Source organism: Patagioenas fasciata, chromosome 2 (assembly GCF_037038585.1).
Source record: "Patagioenas fasciata isolate bPatFas1 chromosome 2, bPatFas1.hap1, whole genome shotgun sequence".
Lineage (NCBI taxonomy): Eukaryota > Metazoa > Chordata > Aves > Columbiformes > Columbidae > Patagioenas > Patagioenas fasciata.
The window spans coordinates 87,246,932-87,272,065 of NC_092521.1; the positions used below are offsets into that span (position 1 = coordinate 87,246,932).

The 25,134-nt window shown below is 35.6% G+C and overlaps 1 protein-coding gene across 6 annotated transcripts in view; it reads left to right on the top strand.

The window, feature by feature from the left end:
• Positions 1-25,134, top strand: part of CDH10 (cadherin 10) — a 100,988-nt gene that overhangs the window by 43,389 nt on the left and 32,465 nt on the right. For all 6 annotated transcript variants that reach the window (XM_065830601.2, XM_071804508.1, XM_071804509.1 and 3 more), the window contains one exon: positions 21,308-21,602. In XM_065830601.2, the coding sequence (XP_065686673.1) occupies positions 21,308-21,602 (295 nt within the window). The remainder of the gene's footprint in view (positions 1-21,307; positions 21,603-25,134) is intronic.

Here is a 25,134-nt window from a genome sequence, read left to right on the forward strand (position 1 = left end):
ATTAAATCTGTAGTACTTAAACTTCATAGTAGCTATCTCTTTTTCCTGGTGTTGCACTCACCTTTACAAAGATCATCTGGGTTTTACAGTCAAAATATTTCTGAATGTTTCCTTTTATCTGATTTTATCCAAAGACAAAATGGTTTGGATAGGTGGGTAATATAAAATGCCACCTTCCTGCTAATTCATCTGCAATATGTTTGAAGATGGTGTTTGAAAATCATGTGAGATAGTAAGAAAATGAGTTAGAATTCAATGAGTTGTGGTCAATGACCAAGAGAAAATGTTTGTCATGGAGTGGTTTCAGTCAAAAAGAAATACTAAGTGCAATTTTTAAAACTGAAAGTAATAGTTAGATGACAAACATACCAGTGAAAGGATCAGTAGAATGTCCAAAACTACCAAAACTTCCAAAACTCAAAAAGATTAAACTGGATTTGTGATTTACAGCTGCTTGTTTTCTAAGCTCATGATTGGTATATCTTGTTTCTTATTCTGCATCTATATATCTGTCAAAGGAGCTTGAGAACTGTTGAATATCACATTACTCTTGAAATCAGTGTCTAAAATTTGCAATGCGATTTAGGCATTCATTTATTCACTGTTTAAGTCAGGTTGGGAAGGTTCTACTAGAATAATATGATGGAAATATGGTTAAATGAATGAATAAGATACTTAGTGCAGAGATGAGAAACAACACATTCAGATGCAGACAGAGGCACACAGACACAGAGTACTTCTTAGCAATGAGAGCAGAGCTAGGCAGAGCTGAGTGGAGCTGAGCCAGGCTGAGCTGACTTTTACTAACAGTTCTCAGTTTGTAGGTTTACAGATATGGGCCTGGACCAAGAGGTTGGATGGGATGTTTTTCCAAAAAATGTTATTCCATACACACCATACTCACGTTGTGACTGTTTTCAGTCACATTCCCATGCATATCTTCTGGATAGTGTTCGACCCACTCATTCACATGCCCAGGCCCAACATTCACGCATCATACATACAGGGGCACTTTTCTGGTCCAAGATATCATTCTCACTGGCCTGGGCTATCACTCCTTACACTCATAAAAACACCCCATACTTCTGTATAACCTGTCCAAGGCCCTTTTGCTGGAACCATACATCCTGCCATACCCACACTTCATCCAGTAACAACTGAAGAGTTCCTTGTTTAAGTCAGCTGTGCTTGTGAAATGGTGGGGAAGTACATATTGACTGATTATGGATTCTTCGGGTCAGTATTTATTGTTATTATAAGAAAGGGATGGCCATTCTTTCCTTCATGCAATACACAGCATCCTGAGAGTAGAAATCAAAACTATATATGTGAATCTTGAATACGCAGAACCTCAAATAATAATTACAATGGTGATTTCTAGTAAAGGTTGAAGACCTAAAAGAGCAGTGTAGGAAACCAGACCTATATATGTATTACACAATTTATCTTTGAGCTATCTTTGCAAAAATAGACTAGAAGACAGTAGTTCTGAAAAAAGATACATTTCCCAGTTTCACAGAAGCAATGCACGGATGTTCAAAAAGAAGCTTAAACATAATATTAGAAAAGCCATTTTATTCATATTTGGGGTTAGAGTTATAGTTATTACTTTATGTATTTTTCTATACAGAAAGTCTATTGTATGCTCTATTAATCTTCAAAAATATGGAAAACTGATTCACAATTTTTATTTATTTTTGTTAGCATGTCGTTTCAAGGCCCATTTATTATTTTTCAAATAAGGTGTTGCCATTACAAAGTATTATATATTTTCAAACTTGCTCTGAAAAAACTTCATCTTATTTTGAGTACAACTAGAATAAAACACTTTTCTTTTGTCACCTAAAGGAAGCACTAGTATGCACCAAGAGTGTCTTAATGTGTAGTAATTAAAAATTAAATTTATAAATATACTCTTCATCCACATTGAAGTTTATTTTCCTTCCTTATTATTTCACCAAATCTTTCTATTCTGCATTCTTACAGATACTTTCCCACTTTGCTTTCTGAGGCAGATAGTGACCTTTTCCAGCAATTTTCACCACAATAGTTTGATTATATAAAGGATCAACTGACATGAAGTTCTTAGTTACACTGTATTGGGTTTTAGTATTGCAAAATAAAATTTATCATATTTTCACAGAAATTTATGTATAGTTCTGCATGTATCATATTAGAACTGTTACCATAGAGGTTTATATGGCAAAGTGTTCACCATTGAGTGGGACAAAGAAAAGATGTCAATGAAATGTTGATGTTGTAATGTTAACATGCAAATTTACCAAACTCTTTTAAAAACTTCTGTATTTTGATTCCTGAAGAGTGTTTCTACCATAACTCTTTTGTTTATGAAGACCTTTCATGCCATGACAGGTTAAAGAGTAGGATTTTGAACTGATAGTGCTCATATGCAGGCATAATATTTGATATGAAGATCTTTCTGAGCATAAAATGCCTTCACTTTCAGATGAAGGGAATCAACTCTGTGGCACTGAAGTTCTGTAGAGGTTGAATTTTCAGCTATAACAGATTCTTGTGACAGGCATCGATAAAGAAGAATGAAAAGGGAAGAAAGACATTCTGCAAACTGAACAAATGAATTATGGTCTGCTGTGTCTAGTACTCAGATGCCAAGGTGACAGATAACAGTTTGTCCTTTAACAATTGCCACTTGACTTTTTTTTGGTGTAACTCTGCTCGGATCCAGCTTAGTAGGGAGTTTATGACTATGACTGGTTAGATTCGTCATTTACACTCAATTGAAGTGTGCAGAAGGTTTATATTTTCTGTTTGCAAAAGGCTAATCCTTTGGAAACCTCAGTGTATGTTGGAGTCTCTGACTTCTTGCTTCATTAAACAGCAGCAGAAGGTACTGGTGGCAGAGAGCTGACCTGGCTGAAGAATAAGTTTTTATTCCCTTAAAGAATTAATTATTTGTTAGCTACTGCACTGGATGTATCCCTACAAGACACTGGGTTTTGCTGGATGACACAGGACAGAATTATTAGTAACAGTTGTTAAGGAATGCAAAGGCTTTGTAGTATGCACCAGCCTTTTAGTGAAGACTGACAAAGCCACAGTTGTCGTGCTCCTGAAACCAAAGCCATATGTTTGTTCAAAGTCTGTGGATTCCTAGCCCTGGACAAATGTTTATGGACATGACTTTCTTTAAAGTGTTGTCTGGTAACAATGGAAGAGGGCTCAGTTTGAGTAGGGCATACTGAGGGCATATTCAACCCAAATGCTTAAGGGGATGATCTGCAGAGTCCAAAGTATATGATGGTAATTTTGGTCAGATGTGCCAGGCACTGTAAATTAAAGACCTAAGTGAGCATTCCCAGTTGCCTGTTTGGACTGGCAAATCTTGAAAAGGGTGAACTCTAGCGCTTTACAGTGAAATAGTGCTGGATTACTGTCCTTTAAGACTTTTTCTTAGGGGTACAGGCTACATCCAACAGGGCTAAGGGTAGATATTCCAAGGCAGTTTTGCCCTTCTTGAGTTGTTCAGTGTCAGTATTTCTTCTGTTAAGGAGAAATGTTGCATATGCTGAATGTCTCTCTGTTTAAAATCTGTCCATAAAGTTCAAGCAGGCAGACTGCTTTGGGATTGTACTTTTTCTCTAAAATCATAAATTCAATTGGACTTCAGTGAAAATTAGCACCATTTCACCCTTTCTTTCCCAGACTTTCCTCAAGGTGCCCACCTGTGGCTCAGGAGCTCAGCTGTGCCCTGTGTTGGGGCCGCTGGAGCCGCTGGAACCAGCTGTGTCCGGCACAGAGCAGAACTGGCTGCTCCTCACAGGGGCCAACCTGGCAGCCCCCCATGGCCAACACCTGGTCCCCTGCATCCTATATGATAACATACTCGGTTTGTGTAGAGTAAAACAGATTTTTGTTATTTCCTTTTCCTTGTTTCAATAGATCTGACTATTATAGAATCATATACTATGCTCTTTCTTAATCTGCTGTGAGTGCTTTGCAGATAACGCTTTCAAAACAGTGTGGGTGTTTCTCTTCACGATTTCCTACATCCATCTAATTGCTTTCATGTGTTTAACCCTTATGAAAATACTTTTCAAATCTCCAATTATGCAAATATGAGTAGGGATTGTAACTGAACATTGTTTCCTCTTTTTCTCTCAAGCAACTGGATGCTACATCTAATGTAGTTTTTGCTGCAATAAGGTAGTATGGTAAATGCAAGCCACTGAGACCAAATGAATGATTTAATGAAAACTTGCTAGTTTTGATATGAGTGAAGATTATTATTACAACTTCCCCATTTTAACTTTTTTTACATGTTGATACTTGAGTGCAAACCATTTATCAATATACTCCATTTTTGTTTTCAAATAAGAATAAAAGCCACAATTTAAAGTAGAACCTGGAAATTCAATCTGTAATTTAAGATGTCAGAGAGAAATTTGTGTGTGTATATTGTTTTGATGAGCACACTTTAAGTTGGAACTAAGGCAGACGTTCTTTCCTGAGATGTCTACAACAGTAGAGATGGTAGTTGAAATATAATTAATACACAGAATAAGACTTGGTTCTGATGTGAATTTGATGAGAAGTCATAATGAGACTGAGTGGTCAGTATGGTCCTACTAGTGACTGGGGTTGGTTTCCTGCCACTGTGTTTCTCAGTCTCTGAGGAAACTCTTTTTAAATGTTAATTTTTTTTTTTCCCCCTAATAATCCTAATAGCAGTGACCTGCTATTTTGAATCTAATTTCTAAAAGAGACAATTCTGCTCCGTGCAAGCACAAAGTGCAATAGCGTTGATTAGTTGTCAGGAAGATTTAGAAGGAACATAGTCTAAGTTATGGCATCCTTCCAGCAGGTGTAAAATCACCAGTAAGACACATTTTGCTCCCTTCTCAAAGAAGAGTTATAGGTCTCTTCGGGGGTTTCTAAACTCAGAGTTTGTATATGATCATGCTTAGCACTTCAAATGGCATCATGCTTCAAAATAGTATAAGAAACAGAGTAGTTAAGTCTGAATTCTCCGGTTCCTTTCAGTTCAATTTCTCTTTCAATTTTAAAATTGTATCTGCTGGTCACAAAAAGATTCCTAAAAGGAAAGAACTGATAAAACTGAAATGATCTATATTCAAAGCCATAGCTCAGGAAAAGTAGAATCTACTTCATCACAGTACATTCATTCATTCAAGGAACTAACAAACATAATAGAAAAGGGAGCTTTAGAAATGTTTGACCTACACCTTCTTTGAAATTATAAATGTATAAACAACCATAATTTCAACAGCAATTCAAAGGCTCATGCCTTAGGGTTTTGATTTTTTTTTTCTCTCTTGATTTTTTTTTTTTGTTTTAAATCAGATGCTGATGACCTTTTAAAGATCCTACATACACAGATAGCAAGAAAGAGCTGGGGGTAATACTGAGGGAAAATCACTGACTTGCAAGAAAATACCCATGAGGGAGAGAGTTCTAAGAAGTTAAAAGTTTATGTTTACCCTTTTAAAATGTCTTTCTGCTTCAAGCTTTTCCTTATATTTATAAGAGTGTTTTTGTCTTTGATGATAATTAAAAATAAGCTGAACAAAAAAGGCTGTAATGGAAAATTCTTTCAAACCCTCCCTTCTGTTTTGAGGCAGTAAGTAGCTGTACAGTCAATGTATCTGAAGTCCCTGCCAGACAGAATAGGATTTGTTTGCAGAAGTAAACAACCATCACTGTCCAACTCATCAGTGTTACTTCCTTAAACTGAATTAATTCTGTTTCCTGAGTCTTTCAACAGCTATTTACTTCTGAGTATTAAAAGAGGACTGGATGACTGAGGGAAAAAATTGCTTTCTAGTATTTTGGTCTAATTTTAAATGTGCAACTACAGATGAGTTCATACACTGCTTAAGTCTGAGAAGAGAAGCTGTCTTCCAGTTACCTAAAACGCAGGTGCAAAGTACCTTACATGTCTGAACATACCTAACAACTTAGAAAGGCATTAATGAATAATTAGGTGGCTTAGCATGGTATGTCCAAACAGACTGTATGCAAACATCTAGATGGAAAATATGGGCTGAAAGAAGGAACTTCATATTCTGAGTTATTCACAATAATGTACTTTTGAAAACTATGTAGTTGCGAAGATATCTACACTGTAAGCCTCACATGGCTGGGTGTGCAAAATTAGTATGGAAAAAATTCTGAATACCTCTAAGAATGTTTAAAAATTGAAGAAAATCTCAGTGCTCAATTACAGTTCTGTTCAACTATTCTGTTCCCCTTTTCCTAGTTGTAAAAAAGCCTTGCTCCTTCATTTCCTGCATCTGTGTTCTCCAGACCATTTATGCTACCTGGATTTAACATTATTGTTTTACATGCAGTGTAGACCCATATCAAACTAACTTTTACTGGGTTATTATTATATTGGAGAAAAGCGTAGATGCTCTCTCTGCTTCTGACCTTTTACTTTATTCCTTCAGGCTAGCCTTTTCTTTCAACTTGCCTACATATATCTCAAAGCAGTGATGGGAAGACATGAACATTTTAAGTTTCTTCTTCATGTAATGTTGGAGGTAATCACACTGTCCTTCATTGCCAATACTTTGGTGACTTCTTCTGATTTATTTTATTGCCCAAAGAATGGTTGTCCTTTCTTAATAGTTCTCAAGCAAATGACACTTATGAAGACAACGAAGTTGGAAATAGAGAGTTTATGTGCTGACTTGAAATGGTTTAGGTTGAAACTGCAATGACAAAGAAAAACAAAAACAAATCTACTTTGTAGGAGAACTTGGAAGATTGCCATTCTGAGTATTCTGTAAAGTCGCTGCATGATATAGTAAAGATGACCATGCAGAATACTTTGTCCCTTGCTCATCCAAAAATATCTGAGTAAATAAGCAACCTCTCTTTCATCTCATTTAGTTGAGAAACCGGTTTACATTACCAAAATGCTTTTCTTCCTTAGAAGTTTTAATATTTTTTTAAATTATATATAATTTAGAAGTACATATACTACAATATAGTGATTAGGAGAATAAATTCCACTTCATATGCAGAGACATGAAGTAGTAATAAAGATTTTTTTCTTTCTATATTAAGAACTCCTATTCCAATGAGTACTTTTGCATATCCTTTTTTGAAGTATTGCATTTTATGTAAAATATGCATAAATTAAGATTTCTGAGTCTCCATGTTTATGACTGCTAATTCCACTAAAAATGGGATCTCTAGGAAGTAGAAATATTTAACAAATACTATTTTGGAGTGAATATAGTAATTAACATATATTACTACCTATGCTATCATGGTTATAAATTATCTAGCTTAGTACTAAATGATAAAAGTTATATTGATATTTTAAATTTTAACAGTGAGAAAAAATACTAATGCAATTGTGTAAGAGGTGAAGTAAACAGGGAGGAAAAAAAATACAGTTCTATATAAATTTTGTTTGAAAGAACAGGCATTTAAAGAAATATCATGAAACAATCCATTTTATCAAAGGAAACAGAAAAGCTAGACAGGGTAATGCAGTGGCAGTGTTCCAAGCCATGTTACTAAAATTTAGGAAAAAAAAATAATGAAGAGGAGGTACTTGCGAAATGCTAAATTAATGTGACAAATAGAATATATGAGCTCCAGGAGAGGCTACATGAGTATAGACAAATAGCAGATAGATACATCTATGAGGTGACAGAGACAGGAAAGATACATTACTTTTATAAATTGATATTCATTTATTTATTTGCAAAATTTCACAGAACCCTCCACTCCTTTTGTTCTTTAAAAATATTTGTCACTTGTAAGAACTATCGTGCAGGAATATGGCCACATTTTTCACAGTGGTGCTACTGAGGATGCCAGATGTACAGAGGTTTCCTCAGGGGACTTAGAAATATATTTAACAATCAGCAGGATGTCTTAGGTCATTCAAAAAGCATAATGATTCTCCTATATAAATAATACAGTTGGAAGATAAGGATACTGGTAGCTTAATTATCTCTTTAGCTAGGTCAGGTTATGTGACAGACTATTCTCTATGTGTCAGAAGTGGCATATTTTCTAGTAAAAGCCAAATAAAATAAATGGTAAAGCTAGAGGAGTAAGGAATGGTGTGACACTGAAAAGAGCTGCATGAGATTCATCAAGGCTTCTCATTTAAGAATAATGGTAGAGATTTCAGAAATATTGATGTATTTCCTAGGAAGCAGTAACGATGTGCTATAGAAAACAAAGTCATTGAAGGAGAAAGGAAATATTTCAAGCGCTGTGTAAGTCTGTGTACCATAAAAGGGAATTAGGAACTTTTGTAGGAATAGTGTGGAATTATTTTTACTACCAAAAAAAATTAGGAGCTAACAGTGCACAAGGCAAGAACTGAAGCTTCATGAAACTGAGCGTATTCCTGGAAAAAGAGAACGTAAAATCTCTCTGTGATTCTATGGACAAAACAAAAAGAACAGAGGCTTTTGATATAGACGATAAAACAGTAATTTATGCCAAACCAAGGAGATTAAGAATAAATAAACAAACCCACAAAAAACACCAACAACAAAAAATGCCAAACACCAGCAGCGTAACCAATATAGTATAATATTTTATTGGAAATCAGGAAAAGGGAGATTAGGTAAAGAGTGCTTCCGATGTCTTACAAATACCAGCAAATGTCATAGAAGCTTTATGGAAGTATTGAATGACCCTGCCAATTGCTTACCAGAGTTCACAAAAGTTAGATATAATTTTCCATCAGTGATGCAGTACTCAGAACACAGTTTTGAAAACAGCAATTAACATTGCAAGGGAAAGTAATTACTATGGAGTACAGTTCTTAATTTGAAGCAGAGAAGATCAAGACAGGCTTTCTGTCTCCTTTAAAAGTAGCTGAGGAATACGGTTCACTATTCTGATGATGCTGTCTTGTATGTGTATACATATAACATGCAATACTCTATATGACCTGTGCCAAGATTTATGTCCAGATCTGCTTATTTTGTTATCTTGCAGTCTGATAGAGAAGTAAAATATGCTGCTTTGGTAGGCAAAATTTTAACTTACATTTTAATTATAGCTACCTATCCAGTCTTAAAACAAACATGACAGAACTCAGTTAAATTATTTGTAATTCCCTATGTAACTGAGGTGTCCACAAGAGGTCTACAAGGCATCATTGTGGACAAATCCCCCAAGCCCTATCCAGGAACTTAACATGTTGGGATGCCCCACTAAAGTGCCTGTATACTAATGCACATGATATTGGGAACAAACACAATGAATTAGATGTCTGCATGCAGTTGCAGGGCTGTGACCTTGTTGGAATTACAGAGGTGTAGTGAAGCGACTCCAATGTTTGGAGTGTTGCAATGGAGAGATACAGCATCTTTAGAAAGGACAGGAAGGGAAGATGAGAGGGAATTGCCCTAAATGTGAGAGAGCAGCTAGAGTGCATGGGGCTCTGCTTAGGGATGGAAGAGGAGCCAATGGAGAGTTTATGGGTTAAAATTTAAAGAAAGGAAAGGCAAAGGTGACATAACAATAGGTGTCTGCTATAGACCACCTGACCAAGAAGAACAAGTGGATGACACCCTACAGAGACAGATAGAAACAACCTCATGTTCACATGCCCTGATCCTCATGGGGAATTTCAAACACTGGCGAAGCTACACAGCAGAGCATAAGAAACCCAGGAGGTTCCTGGAGTTCATTGGTGATGACTTTTTTCTCCAAGTGACTGAGGAGGAAACAAGGAGAAGTGCTCTGATACACCTCATACTCACCAAAATGGAGGGGCTTTTTGAGGATGTGAAGTTCAAAGATAGTCTTGGATACAATGACCATGAGATGGTGGAGTTCAGGATCCTGAGGAGAGAGAGCAGGGTGAAAAGCAAGCTCACAACCCTGGACTTCAGGAGAGAAGACTTTGATCTTTTCAAACATCTGCTTAAAAGAGTCCCATGAGATAAGGCCCTAGAGGTAAAAGAAGACTACAAAAGCTGGTTAATATTCAAGGATCACCTCCACACCTCAAGAAAGTTCCATCCCAATAAATAAGAACTCAAGCAAAAATGCCAGGAAGTCTGTGTGGATGAAGAAGGAACTCCTAGCCAAGCTCAAAACCAAAAAGAAGCATATAAAGGTTCAAAGCAAGAACAGGTAACCTCAGAGGAATACAGAAATATTATCTAAACATCCAGAGATGAAGTTAGGAAAGCTAAAGCCTTAGTGGAATTTGATCAAGCAAGGGATGTCAAAGACAAAAAGAAGGGCTTCTGTAAGTACATAGGAGACAAAAAAAAGGCTGGGGGAAATGTGGGCCCATTGTTCAGTGAGACAGAGGATCTGGCTACACAGGACATGGAAAATATTAAAATAGTGAATGCCATCTTTTCCTCTGATCTCCTTCTACCACAAGGTGACCCACCTAGTAGGTGAGGGAGTGTGGATGTTGTGTACTTAGAGTTCAGTAAAACCTTTGACACTGTGTCCCATGGCATTCTCCTGGAGAAACTGGCAGCTCATGGCCTGGATGGGTGTACTCTGTAATGGATAAAGACCTGGCTGGAGGGCCGGCCCCCAAAGAGTTGTGGTGAATGGAGCCAAATCCAGTTGGTGGCCAGTCATGAGTGGTGTTCCCCAGGGCTCAGTATTGGGACCATTTGTTTAATCCCTGATTAATCAATGATCTGGATGAGGGGATTGAGTGCACCCTTAGTAAGTTTGCAGATAACAGCAAGTTGGGTGAGAGCGTTGATATACTGGAGAGTAGGAAGGCCATACAGAGGGATCTGGACAGGCTGGATCATTGGGCTGAAGTCAGTTGTATGAGGTTCAACAACGCCAAGTGCCTGGTCCTGCACTCAGGTCTCAACAACCCCATGTAATACTACAGGTTTGGGGAAGAGGGGCTGAGAAGCTGCCTGGCAGAGAGACATCTGGGATGTTGATTGAGAGCCAGCTGAATATGAGCCAGCAGTGTGCTCAGGTGGCCAAAAAGGTCAACAGTATCCTGGCTTATATCAGAAATAGTGTGACCAGCAGGACTAGAGAAGTGATTGTGCCACTGTACTGGGCACTGATGAGGCCCCACCTTGAATCTTGTGTTCAGTTTTGGGCCCCTCATCATAAGAAGGACATTGAAGTACCAGAGAGAGAGGAGAGAGGAGAGAGGAGAGAGGAGAGAGGAGAGAGGAGAGAGGAGAGAGGAGAGAGGAGAGGAGAGGAGAGGAGAGGAGAGGAGAGGAGAGGAGAGGAGAGGAGAGGAGAGGAGAGGAGAGGAGAGGAGAGGAGAGGAGAGGAGAGGAGAATGATGGAGCTGGTGAGGGACCTGGAGCACAAGTCTTATGAGGAGCAGTTGAGGGAACTGAGGTTGTTTAGCCTGGAGAAAAGGAGGCTTAGGGGAGACCTTATTGCTATCTACAACTACCTGAAAGAGGTTCTAGCGTGGAGGGTGTTGGTTTCTTCTCACAAGAAGCAAGTGATAGGACAGGGGGAAATAGCCTCAAGTTGCACCAGGGGAGGTTTAGATTGGATATTAGGAAAGCAATTCTTCTTGGAAAGGGTTGTCAGGCATTGGAACATGCTTCCCAGGGAACTGGTGGAGTCACCATCCCTGGAGGCATTTAAAAGGCATTTAGATGAAGTTCTTAGGGACATTGTTCAGTGCTAGAGTTTGGTTAGGTTATTGTTGGACTTGATGATCCTGAGGGTCTCTTCCAACTGAAATGATTCTAAGATCCTATGATTCAGTCTTTAATAGAAAGACCAGCCTTCAGGAGCCCCAGGTACCAGAGACCAGATAAAAAGACTAAAGAAGGAATATGTATTTTTCATGGAAGAGAATCACACCAGGGAGTACTTGAGAAAATTACGCTTCCATAAGTCCACAGAACCTGATGGGATGCACCCATGAGTGCTGAGGGAGCTGGCAGATTCATTGCAAGGCCAATCTCAATAATCTTTGACTGATCATGGTGACTGAGACAAGTACCTGAAGACTGAAGGAAAGCAACTGTTACCCCCATCTTCAAGAAGGGAGAGAAGAAGGATCTCAGGAACTACAGATGAGTCAGCTTCATCTCCCTGGGAAGGTGATGGAGCAATTAATCCTGGAAACCATTTCCAGGCACATTAAGGACAAGAAAATTATCAAGAGTGGTCAGCATGGCTTCACCAAGGGGAAGTCATACTTGTCCAACTTGATAACCTTCTGTGATGAAGTGGGAGTGGAAGACGAAGAGAATGCAGTGGTTATGTTCTACCTAGACTTCACTAAGTCCTTTGACACTGTCTTCCATAACCTCCTCATAGACAAGTTGTTGATATACAGGCTAGATGAGCTGTGAGGTGGACTGAAAATCATCTTAAAGTCCAGGTCCAGAGAGTGCTGACCAGCAATGCAAAATCTAGCTTGAGGCCGGTAACTAGTAGTATATCACATGGATCGATATCAGCTACAATCTTTTTTAACATCTTCCTTAATGATCTGGATGATGTGGCTGAGTGTACTCTTTGCAAGTTTGTAGATGACATGAAACTGGAAGGAGTGACTGGGTTGTGCTGCCATTCAGAGGGATCTCAACAGTCTGGAGTAATGGTCCGACAGGAATTTCATGAAGTTCAACAAGGTGAAATGTGAAGTCATGCATCTGGGGTGGAACAACCCCAGGCACCAGTATCTACTGGGAGCTGACCAGCTGGAAAACAGCTTGGCAGAAAAGGACCTGGTGGTTCTGCTGGGCATCAGGTTGAACATAAGCCAGCAATGTGCCTTTGCCACAAAAAAGGCTAATGGATGCATCACGCAGTTTTGCCAGCAGGTCAAGGGAGGGGTTCCTTCCCTTCTCTTCAACACTGGTGAGGCCACACCTGGAGTTCTATGTCCAGTTCTGGGCACCCCACTACAAGAAAGACATGGACACACTGGAGAGAGTCCAGTAAAAGACCATAAGGATGATTAAGGGACTGGAGAACCTCATATATGTGAAAAGACTGAGAGAGCTGGAACTCTTTACCCTAGGGGAGAGAAGGCTCAGGGAGGATCTTACTAACATATATAAATACATGAAAGGGAGGCTGCAAAGAGGACAGAGCCAGACTGTTTTCATTGCTGGTCAGTGACAGGATCAGAGGCAATGGGCACAAACTGAAACACAGGAGGTTCTTCTGAACATCAGGAAACACTTTTATCTTGGTGAGGGTGACTGCGCACTAGCACAGGTTGTGCAGAGAGGTTGTGGAGTCTCCATCATTGGAGATACTCAAAAGCTGTATAGACACAGTCCTGGACAACTGGCTGTGGTTGGTCTTCTTTGAGTAGGGTAGGGTGGACGATATGACCTCCAGAAGTCTCTAAAAACCTAAAGCAGTCTGTACTGCACTTGTATATCATGATTTAAACTATAATTTCTTTTCTTAGTAATTGTTATATAGAAGGGATTTTTCTTGAGAATACTGTTCTCCAGAATAAAGAATTTCATAATTTAGTAAAATGAGAGACAAATTTGATGGGCAAATAAAACTGTCAGTTGCATTTAAGGGTTTACATATATTCCTCCTCTCTTCTCTCACAGATCTACCTTTAATACCGCGACTGCCCCAGTAGAGTTATAAGTTATCAATATATTCCCCTGGACTATGCATTTATTACATGAACAACCCCACTGATCTCACTGGGATGTAAAATTAAGCCAGGATTGATCCAAGACAACTCCATACTTCATTATCTGAAATATTATAATATTAGATATTGCATCAGTTGAAGTTCATCAGTAGTTTACTGAGACATATGAAAAACTCTCCCTCTTTCCCTCTCATCCATTCCTCAGGATTAAATTTAACAATAATACTATGTTATCATGGCTATCACTATTTTGGAGATTATTAAAATAACCCCTTAATATTTTTTAATCCTTAATTCCGATAAATAGCCTCCATCTTACCTGACATCTTCCACTTTCTGTGTTGACATTGTCACTCTGTTCTCTGCGACATATTTGATTTTTCCTATAAGTATATTTCTTCCAAAGACACATATACTTTAGAATATTCATGTGGAGAAAATGCACACCTCATAAAGGTAAAAAGTCTTCACAGCTCTTACCAATTTACATGTTACAGTGATTTCATACGGAAACAAAGACAATCTTGTTTAACATGTTTTTAAATTAACAAAAATTAAGGCAAAATTAAATAAGCATCACTATTCTCAAATGCTGTCTGCATTCGTTTAAAAAAAAAAGTGATGCTTTTTTATGCATAGTGAAATTGTACATTAGGATATTAAAAGCTAATGTTGCTTTAATGGTTATTTTGTTAATAACTATGCTACTTTAAGAATATATATATAAGGTATAATAAAAAATTCTGTTAACAGAAAAACAAACAAAAATAACTTAAAATTGTTTGATAATTATCTCTTTGTTGTCAGTAACGCAGAGAGAATATGTATCAGTAGTGACATTTCCTTAAAAAAAAAAAAAAAAAAAAACTAAACAGAAAAACCCAAAGCTTTCAAATCATAAAAGCTATTCTGAATTCAGTAAATGCAAGTTACGTGTTGTCTCATCATATTAGACTTCCTAGTTCATTTCTTGGTGGAATAGAGACATTGTTCTGGAAACTACTTAATTGTTCAGAAGCAACCAAACAACATAAAACATTTTTTTAAAATATATATTAAAAAAAAAAAAAAAGTCTGAGGAAAATCTTATCAGACATATTTCCATACTGAGACCACAGGTTAGTCTAGAGAGACTACTCACAGAAGTAGGAATAGAGGCTTGTGACACATCATGCTGAGTAGGACTAGGATCAAAGAACGTTTCTTTGCTTAGTCCATTTTTTTTGTTGTTTAATCCACAGTATTATTTTTTTTTTCCATTTAATTCAATAATTCCCTTGCATCTACATACATCCAGTTGTCTACAGCAGTTGTTAGGCGCAACTATCTGAACGTTCAGTGACAATTCTCTACCTTCTGTCTTCACCTGATGTAGGGATTATATTTATTACACTAAAATTGGAAGAGAACATGCATATTGGCTCATGCAAGAACTCCGTGATGTATGAAATTCAATTAGTCTCTAGTTCATGTTAGCTCAATGCTTGTTTGTCTTCTGGAATGGAAGCTATAACAGTCTAATGAAGCCAAACCTTCTTGTTCTAGCCCTCTGAACATCAGCTAAAGACCTTGGCTTGAGAAGAGAGTCTGATTATTGGCACACTGAGGCAGTGCATCTATATAAGACTGTCTACTCCTCATATAATGTGTCATTAAAAAAAAGAAACTGCCTTTCTCAGTTGAAATCTTAGAAGACTTTGTTGGTGACAGAACCATTGACCTTCTCCAGATTGTGAATCCTTTTAGAATAAACTACAATAATGGGCAAAAGATGCAAGTTTAGTGATGAAAAATTGTGTAAAGAAGGCCTAAAATTATTATTGTTTTTAATTTATCTCTTACCATTTTAAAACATTGGTAGAAACAAATGAAAATCTTGAACAGAAAGGAACTACTGTAATTTTTCTCAACTGAAATGCTAACAATTATTTTTATCTATCCTTTGGATAATGAATCAAGTTAAAGTAAACTAATATAATCTGAAAATTCACTACCGACTGTAGTTTTTAATTTCTGTTTGTTGTTTCTTCTCAGCAAGCAAAAAAATTTCAGAGCTCTCCCCATCTTGCACTTCTTATGCTTCCATTTTAGTTTACTTTCCCTTATCTTTCCTTGTCTCAAAAAAACTTCCTTTGGAAATATGCCTTTTTCCTTTCCACCTGTGTCCTCTTTTGAATAACACACAATAGCACAGGACTGGCAAACTGACAATATAACTAAGTAAGAAAATTAAATATGTGGCATGTCTCACTAAAACTTAGTGCAAATTCTGTGAATCTCTTTGGTGAGTAAAATCTGGCTCAAAGCCATGACAGACAAATCTGGCAACTAAGAGAATATTGCACAAGAAATGAGCTACTGAAGGTCTTAAAATCTCTTAAAGTGCAGCTAATGTTAAACAACTGCATCATTTTATAGTTCAGTTCATGATGCTTAAAATAAATATCTCCATTGTGGGAAGTCTCTGTCGATTATTCCCTGTTGATTGCAGATCAAATCTGCCAACTGTTGTTATTATGTTTAGACTATTATTATTATTCTACAAAGTATCTAATGAATGTGCTAATATTGTAATATGTACCGCAGAAAACCTAGAATGAATTGTGAATGCTTCCACATATATATTTTGGCATCACATGGTTAATATGATTACTTAGAAAAGAGTTAATAGGTTAGAATTTTCCCTGAAATTTGTCATCACAATTAGGAGAATTTCAGGGTTTATTTGAATAAAATCTAAAAGATGAAGTAATTCAGGAGCATACTGCGGTCTCGTTGTTACTGTGATACTTGGATTAAGTCAAAATATTGAATAATGTATTGCAGAAGAAAATAGACAAAAACTCACACATTTTCTACATTATACAAATAAAAATATCTTTTATAAAGTAGGACAGTAAAATGTGTTCAGTAAGGTAATATTGGAATAGTCTGTCATTTGGTAAAGACTGCAAAAAACTGTAAATTGTATAGGTAAGTCACCTATATATTATAGCATATTAAATTAAGATAAAATAGCAATTTGAACTATAACAATGCCTACAGTAAAATTTGAAACTAAAGACTGGTTCATTAATACTGTCATATTCTGGTCCTTATTTATCTGAATATCAATAATTGAAAATTAATAGATGGACTTGCAAAACTGAAACTTAGATAAAAACAGGTGTTAAAAATCTTAAAGTCTTTATCTGGCTTTGTCATAAATAATCTCAAATTCTAGAAGTAGTTTCTATGATAAAATGGGTATGACCAATCTAATAGACTCTCTTTTTCACAGTAGCATCTTCTGCCTTTTTTAATGAAAATAGGATTAACACTTTGTACACTGTTAGAAAACAGTCCACAGCCTTAATAGTCAACTAGAAGATTCAGACTTAGGTGGAATTCATTGGTTGAAGGAGAAAGAAAACCCACACTTCTGTAATTGACAGGTTTGATTTGAATAATTGGAAATCAATTAACATAGAATTCCCACGTTGTAATTTTCAAGTAATTTTTAAAGCAGAATTATTATGTTGTACATCTAAGGTCTTCTGAAAGACCTTTTACAAAGTTCTTTTACAGATCTAATAAGATACTGCACTGAATTTAATCGTGGTATTTTTTTCATTAGTTCATTTTATTTATGGTTGCATTTACCTTGAAGACCAAGGTATTTTATTTTATTTAACTCTGGTTTTATTGTAAAAAAAAAAAAAAAAATCTATCTTTTAAAACCATTTTCCTTCTGTCTTAGATTGATGATTCAGTTTCCTTTTTAAGTATTCACATAACTCTCCATTTTGTTACCTTCTCTAAATATTTATTATCTTCTACTAAGCAATAGGTTCCTTTTTCATTCATATGAAATCTTTCTCAATTTAAAAGTTTGTTCAACCAGTTTAGATCAATAACCAAATATGCAAAATTGTCTTTCACATTAACTGCAATTACTGTTTAATGAAACAGGACTATAAAAATAAAAACATCAGATATTCTGATTTTCTGTACAGTGAAAAAAAAAATTGTATATGAAGTATGCCTACCACTGTCAGCTGAAAAGGGAAGGATTTCTGTTGAAGAATAGCAAGAAATTCACTGAAACAAGAGTTTGCAAAATATCAGTGTCAGATATAAAAACAAAACCACATCTTTACAGCTGATCATTTTGTGCAATAGAACTGCTAAATGAAACAGATGTCTCTTCATTTCTCAGTTTGGCTGAGATGAATCACAGATGCCCATTAGACAAAATAACTATAGGAAACACTTTATACTAAAAGTAGCAAAGGAACATTTTGTAGGACTTTTTTAATACGAGAGTAAAATGACAAAACTTTGCAGTGCTGATTGACACACTGTTCATGCATTTCAGAAATGGTTAAAGATTCAGTGTTCAAAGCTGTCATGCACATAGTGATCTGTAGCCATCCTGATTCCTCTAATAACATCGTGATTGAATTAAGAACTAAGAAGATGAAATGAAAGGTATTATCTTTCCTTGTTCATATGTAATGCACATTTTCAGTCCTTTAATTATGCCTGGATGCCTTGTTCATTATGTCTATAGCTTTGTGCTTTCTGGTCTCCCAAGAGGACCTTCTGATACGTGGTTCTGAATTTGAAGTTCTTCTACAGTAACTGTGGACTATTATCTGTATACATAAAATTTAAATTGGATTAGTAGTCCAAAGTGAAATGATTAATGTTTTTAGACAATGCAAAGTGTTATAATGTAAAGTGTTCTAAACCATGCAGGTTGGTATTTCTTATAATTATGTTACTCTAAAGAGCAACTATCAGCTCCCTAAAGCCTTTGTGTGAATGTCTCAAAATCTTATATTCAGCTCCTTTTCCAGTCCTTTGGCTAATATAGGTGGGGAAAAATGTATAAAGTTTGAATTTTGCAGAGGTAATAAGATAATGATTTTGTGAGTGGTGTAAAAAGAATATTTTTCTCTTCCAAATCAGCGTACTAAGAATTTTTTACATACAGATAGCTACAGAAAAGCAATGGAAAAAGATCAGCATTGACGGTACCTTACATATTAGACAAATTATTATGTTAAAATCCTTTACATTCTGATTTGGATCTAAACATAATTGTTCAAAAGCTTAATATTTTGTAGTGCGGGGATCTTCTTCATTTTCTGATTTAGTTCTTTTCACTACACTGTGTTTATGCTTCTAGTCCCAGGCAAAATTCCCAGGCACTAGAAGCACTGGTTGTTGGCATTGCTACATTCCTGGCATGTTTTTGCTAAATATCAGTCTTCGAAACAATTTCCATGCATGATTTGTGAGTTAAATTTGGCTAGATACTATTCCTAGGATCTGTCTGCATGGGGCTATGCTTTTCTGGAGATAGAAAGTATTCTGGAGATAGATTTTGCCAGACTCTGCTAACTGATTTCTGAGTTAAAGAGCAGGCACTGCAGTCTCAATGTACTGTTGTCAGCATTGGTAAGAATTTATAATACCAGATCTGACTTTGGAAAGCATGCGGGAAAATTGCAATGTGCCCATTTAAAGGTTTATCTTTCTGCCAATCTTTCTTGCTCAAACAGACTTTCATTTTGTAATTCTGGTGCATGTCTGAGGAAGAGAAGCCTCCTATAGCTGTTCTTCACCACTTTTCTGTGGAAAAATTGTATCTAGTGGCTATGTACCAACAGTGAGCTCTTAGGAATGAAACATTTATGAAGAAAAAGTGGAACCACAGGAAGACCTGGAGAAGAAAACAGTTAATAGGATTTTGAGCACTAGCTACACTAAATGATGCTATAAAATGGGCCTCAGCCTGCAAGGTACTGTCCAGTTTCCTAATACCAATGTTACTTAGAATGGTGAAAGGTCACAACTTGAACGGACCATCAAGAGAAGAGTACAAAGGAATAAATTTCACAGCAAAAATTCATTTCCCAAAAGGGGAGTGAGAATGACATGAAACCTTCAGTTTGAAGTCAATGAGAGAGATGGAAGGAAAAGAATAGAATTTATTTGCAAAAGATTTCACTTCTATTTTCCTACTTTGTTTGGTGGAGCACTTTATTTATTTAATATGGAATGAAATCAAGAAAGTAGTAAGAAAATATGTATTTTATAAAGTAAACATGTATATTATATATAATATAAGCAAAGTTTAATTTGTCATTCTTTGATAAATATTTACAGTGTTTCTTAAGGTTTATTTCCGAAATGAAAGAAAACATGAAAACCTTTATATAGAAAATAGAAGTTCAAAGTAACGGTAGTTTTCTAAATTACTACCATAAAGGCTTTGGTCCAAGTTTCTACATGCACTTGTTCTGTTCCACATATTGCAAGTGTGTAGGAAATATTCAGTATTGTAAAATGTTTAATGGCAAAGCAGTCCATTGTTTGACTTCAGCTTGTCCTACCACTCTGTTGTGTATGTTTGATTTCAGCACAAAAGGCAAGAAAAGCCACCTTCAACATCAAAAATATTCTACCTCTAACTTAAAGTAGATGCTATGGAAAATAACTTCGGGGCATCATAGATAAAAAAGAGACATATTTCCATGACCGCATGTCATGGGGTATATTTATACTGAGCTACATGTACAATGGTTTTCATGACCTGACACAAGAGCTTAAAGTAACAAAACCCTTCACATGACTAAATACAATATTACTGAAGTTCTAATTGTTTTTTTAAATGGATGTTCAAATAATTATTTTTAGAAAGGGAAAAAATGTGCTAGTTATGTCTTAAACAATTCTGATAGTTTCAGCGTGTGATTTTTAAAAATTCTTTATATTTGCACTTCATTTTCGTAATCAGATTTTCTACTTGATTTCATCCTTCTGTTGGAACCAAAAATAATTTTAAAAAATACATTTCATAGTACAAATAAATCTGAATGTCAGATTCTTTAATTCAGTTATGAAACCATTTAAACTGGAAAGAACTTTCCAACAAGGTGACGAGAGAAATTACGGTAAGTGTATCCAAAAGACCAAGTGAGCTAACCACATTACTCTACTGAACAAAGTAACATAATTGAATATCTTTTTTGTTATGGATTTACTAAAGTCAGTCAGTACTACAGGTCATTAATAGATTAATTTAAGCTTTATGTTACTTACGTAATTGCTATTAAATCAATACTGAATGCTTAATAAATCTGTTTCCTTCCTTTAGGCTATTTACATTAGTTGATGGGGTGAAAATGAAAATGACTTAAAATGAAACATTCTCTAATTGAGGAGAAATATAAATAATATGAAATGAAATTAGAAAAAAATAGTATGACATGGAACCAGTTGTTCTATTTTCCTTAATTGTCATGTATTCTGCTGTGTTCTTTATCTGCTTAGTGAATTTACAACTAGCACAGCAGGTTGTGAATTTTTAATAAGATCTCTTCAAGGAAGGAAAAGGTCAGTATTAACATAAAAATCTTCTTTAAGAATTGTGGTGCAAAAGTTTCTTAACAGAGAACAGGTGTTGCTGCAAAACTAAAATCTGCCGAAACAGTTAAGTTTAAAGATTCTTGGAGCTAAGTTAGGAAACATATGCCTCAGTATGACACCATAACTGCTAGTCGGTTACATGTTTTTGTTGGTATTAAAGATGCTGTTGCACTCAGAATGGTTTAATATACAACAATTATTATAAATAAATAATTAAATAAATAAAGCCCCACCAAACAACAACAAAGCCAAATCTTTCAATATTTCTGAATTAATACTCTTGTTTTTCTTCTTTTTCAGCTTCATTCTGACCAGGACAAGGGAGATGGATCCCTGAAATACATTTTGTCAGGAGATGGGGCTGGTACTCTTTTTATAATTGATGAGAAAACAGGTGACATTCATGCTACTCGGAGAATTGACAGGGAAGAGAAAGCCTTTTACACCCTGCGTGCCCAAGCTATTAATAGAAGAACCCTGAGACCAGTGGAACCTGAATCAGAGTTTGTCATTAAAATCCATGACATCAATGACAATGAACCAACATTTCCAGAAGAAATTTACACTGCTAGTGTTCCTGAAATGTCAGTAGTGGGTGAGTGCTTTATTCTGGGGCACAAATGCCTGTTCTATGTTACTTGATGAATAATTTCCCCATCATCTGAAAAATCAGTCCTGTTCAGAATTCTGCATCATGGTTCAAGTATTCTTCATTTTGGTTCATTTGTTCAAATATTGGAATTACACCCAGAAACAGATTTTTGTGATTTGAGATCTATTCCTACTTAGAATATTAAAATTATTCATTTGCAGTGATTTGGAATATAAATATAAATAGAAAGTAATTAATGGTGAATCGTCCTCCTTCTTAAGAACTGGTAGAATAAGATCACTAAATTGGTCTGTTGAAAGCTCAGTGAATTCTTTCCTTTCATCTTTGCTGTAAGTCCTCAGTGGTGGTAAGCACTGAATAGAGAGTTGTCTCCCCTTTCACCCTTTCTGTGGCTGAGGTGAGTTATATGTTTACTTATGTGCTGTTGATGCAGTGCCTGAAGGTAGATACCCTCTTTAATCTCTTTGCTCTCAGATTTTTTGTGTATGGATAAATCCTCTTGTGCTTTGAGTTCCTCCCTTAACTCTCTCACAGATGGCAGACTCAAGAATCTCAAACAGCTGTTCGAGTTAATATTCTGTTTTCAATGTATTTTCAGTTCTTATCTTAACTACCAAGTTGTGGCTAGGATAATAAAAAATAACATTTTGGAATATGAGCTATTATTAATTAGTGCATACAATTCTTTAAGAAAAAAAAAATGATAAGTTTAAATATATAAGAGGTCTCTTAAAAAATTAGTATTCACTTATTCATTGTAAAAATACATATATAATATCAATTACTAATATTCAGAACACACACATTGATTTCAATAACTCTTTTGACTATTATTACTATTGTAATTACTACTACTATCTGAACTGGATCAGACAGTGTTTTGAGATGTTTTATATATACAGGCATTGATGTTTTAATACTTACTTTCCTGAGTTTCAGAAAATTTTGTGAAAATGGTTTTGTATTTTCATTAAATATTATACTATTGTAGAAGATTCAGTTATAATCTGCTGGTTTGTATTTTTGCCAGCCTCAATTACCAAGAAATCATCTTTTTCTTAAGTGTTCTCAAACAACCAAGACATTATTTCAATGATTCAAAAATATTCAAGACATCAGGTTCCAGTGTAGCTATACATCCACATAGAATGTACAAATTTGGAAAGTGCAAAATTTGCTGCACTGCAGAAAAATAACAAATAACATGAAAAAAAAAAAAAAGAGAAGCTGAAAAGAAAATTATATTTAAAAAAAATTGATGTATTTAGAGTATTAACCCTGTATCTTGCAGAAATAATTGTGCCGAGGGTAATAGACTTTATTCTGTCAGTACAGTGAACATAATTTATGGAACTGTAACTAGTTTAAAACTTACTGTGTTCCTGGATTTTCTGAATGTGGTCATTCAGCTGCTAGACTTCTGACTACCTGATAGGTAGAATTTGCTTTCAGCTTTATGAATTCAACGTTTATGGCTGATTCCTAGAGGCATATGTTCATCTGTGATGGAATGGAGAAGAGGAGAAATTTTCTAATAGAACAAGCTACATAAAATTTTTGAAGTAAATATAATTAATTAGAAATTTTAACTCAGCATGTTAAATAGTCTTCATATATTTGCGTAATAATGAAATATCACATAGTTAATTACAAAATATTTTAAAATCCGTATCTTTTTTCAGATATCATACAATTCAAACATTTTTAGTACAGAAACATAAATGAGAAGGTTATGGTAAAAATAAATAAATAAATAAATAAGTTGTGACAACAGCACTTCCCCATGAAACGGAAAACAGAAATTTCTGAATTGCGCTATTTAGCTCTCTCCAGATTTTTAATTTTTTTTTTTAGTTTTAGTATTGCAAGTAGCCCATTACTTTCCTAGTACTGTTGGCCATGGGCTAAGAAAGCATCAGACTTGTTGACGTAAGAAGTGCTGAGAGAAATTGCAGTCTTATATGTAATTGTACTGTTGCATTGAATCTGTCTGCTTCTGTGGTACTTACCTCTGTGAGCATATGGAAAGATATAACCTTTCTATAAGTGTCTGAAAACATTAAGGAGAGCTTAGAATATCAGTTCCGATTTCTTCCTCAGGCTGTGGTATTAACCAGATGGATGCCTGAGAATGTGGTTATTTCTGTTATCAAATACAGTGTCCTGACAAAGGCCCATAAATTCTTTGTTGTCAATCTTTCTTCTGCTGTTCATTAATCACACTAAAGGCAGAGATAAATAGGTCAACTTTAGGACCTTGCAGTTAGGTCAATATCCCAGGAAACGTCTTGTTCTCCTGAAGTCTTTGTACTTGATATTTTCTCCTCTTTATCTTTTTTTCCCTTCCCTTACTTTCGAAGATTATAACTCAGAATATTCTTACAGTTTTGACTACAATCTTATGTTCTATTCATCATATTCTTCACCTGTATATCACTTTCTGGTCATTTGAAGGTTTCTTTTCAGAACTGCAGATGAGTCTATTTTCCCCTACACAGATTTTCCCGTGGATTTTGCCTATTGGTAGCTTTTAGTCAAGTTTTCAGAACTTTCTGCTCCTGAGAACTTTTTTTTTTTTCTTTATCATCACCTCCATTCTTTCATTTATTGATGTTTGTCTATTCATCTGTTACAGCCTATATATTCTCTAATCGTTCCTTATCCTGACTCCATCCTGTACCTTCAGAGCTATTTCTACCATATGGCATGCTCCCTAGTTGGATTTTTCTGCTCCTGAATTAGGGATATCAGGGATATCATAAGATGCATCCTCCTTTCGGGTTTACATTAGAACTATAAGTTGGGTGTCCTACAGTTCGCCTGTCATCTCTACCTGTAGTTATCTTTTTGTCTTTCTCTTCAGACAGCATTTAGAATTAGTTGCTTGGCTTCCTCCCTGGCTTTTTGTACACTCCCTCATTAGCACTTTTCCACAAATTCCCAAAGTTTAGTCCTCTCTGTCTCAGCATTTGTCTTACAGCACTTCCTTCTTGTTTCCTATTAACAAATACATTATTTTTAAAATAGTTCTGTCACCAAACCCTTTTGCATCTTCTGACTTCCAATTTCATAATATCAATAACGACACATTTTGAAAACCAAAATGATTATATCACAGATTTTTTTTACAAACTCCAGTTTCACTCTCCACACAAATCCTGCCACAAGAAGAGGGGACAAAAAGGGAGAACCAAAACCAAAATAAACAAAACAACAAAGATTAAACTGTTTGTTTGTTTGTTTGTTTTCTTTAAAAGAATATCCACTGACATGCTTTTTCCGGTTTTTTTTTTTTTTCAAGACCTTTCTGACATCGACTTCTCTGAATATGTAGCCCTTTTCACTTATCTGTTATTCTGCTGTGTATTTCAGGGGAGAACAGACATCATTATTTCCTCTCTTTTCTGCTAGGAAGAGCAGAAAATTTCTATTAATTTGGCTGTTATTTGTTTGAATAATTTACTATGGAGGGTACTTGCTGTAGTTAAATATCCCATAACTCAGTTGGGAGTAA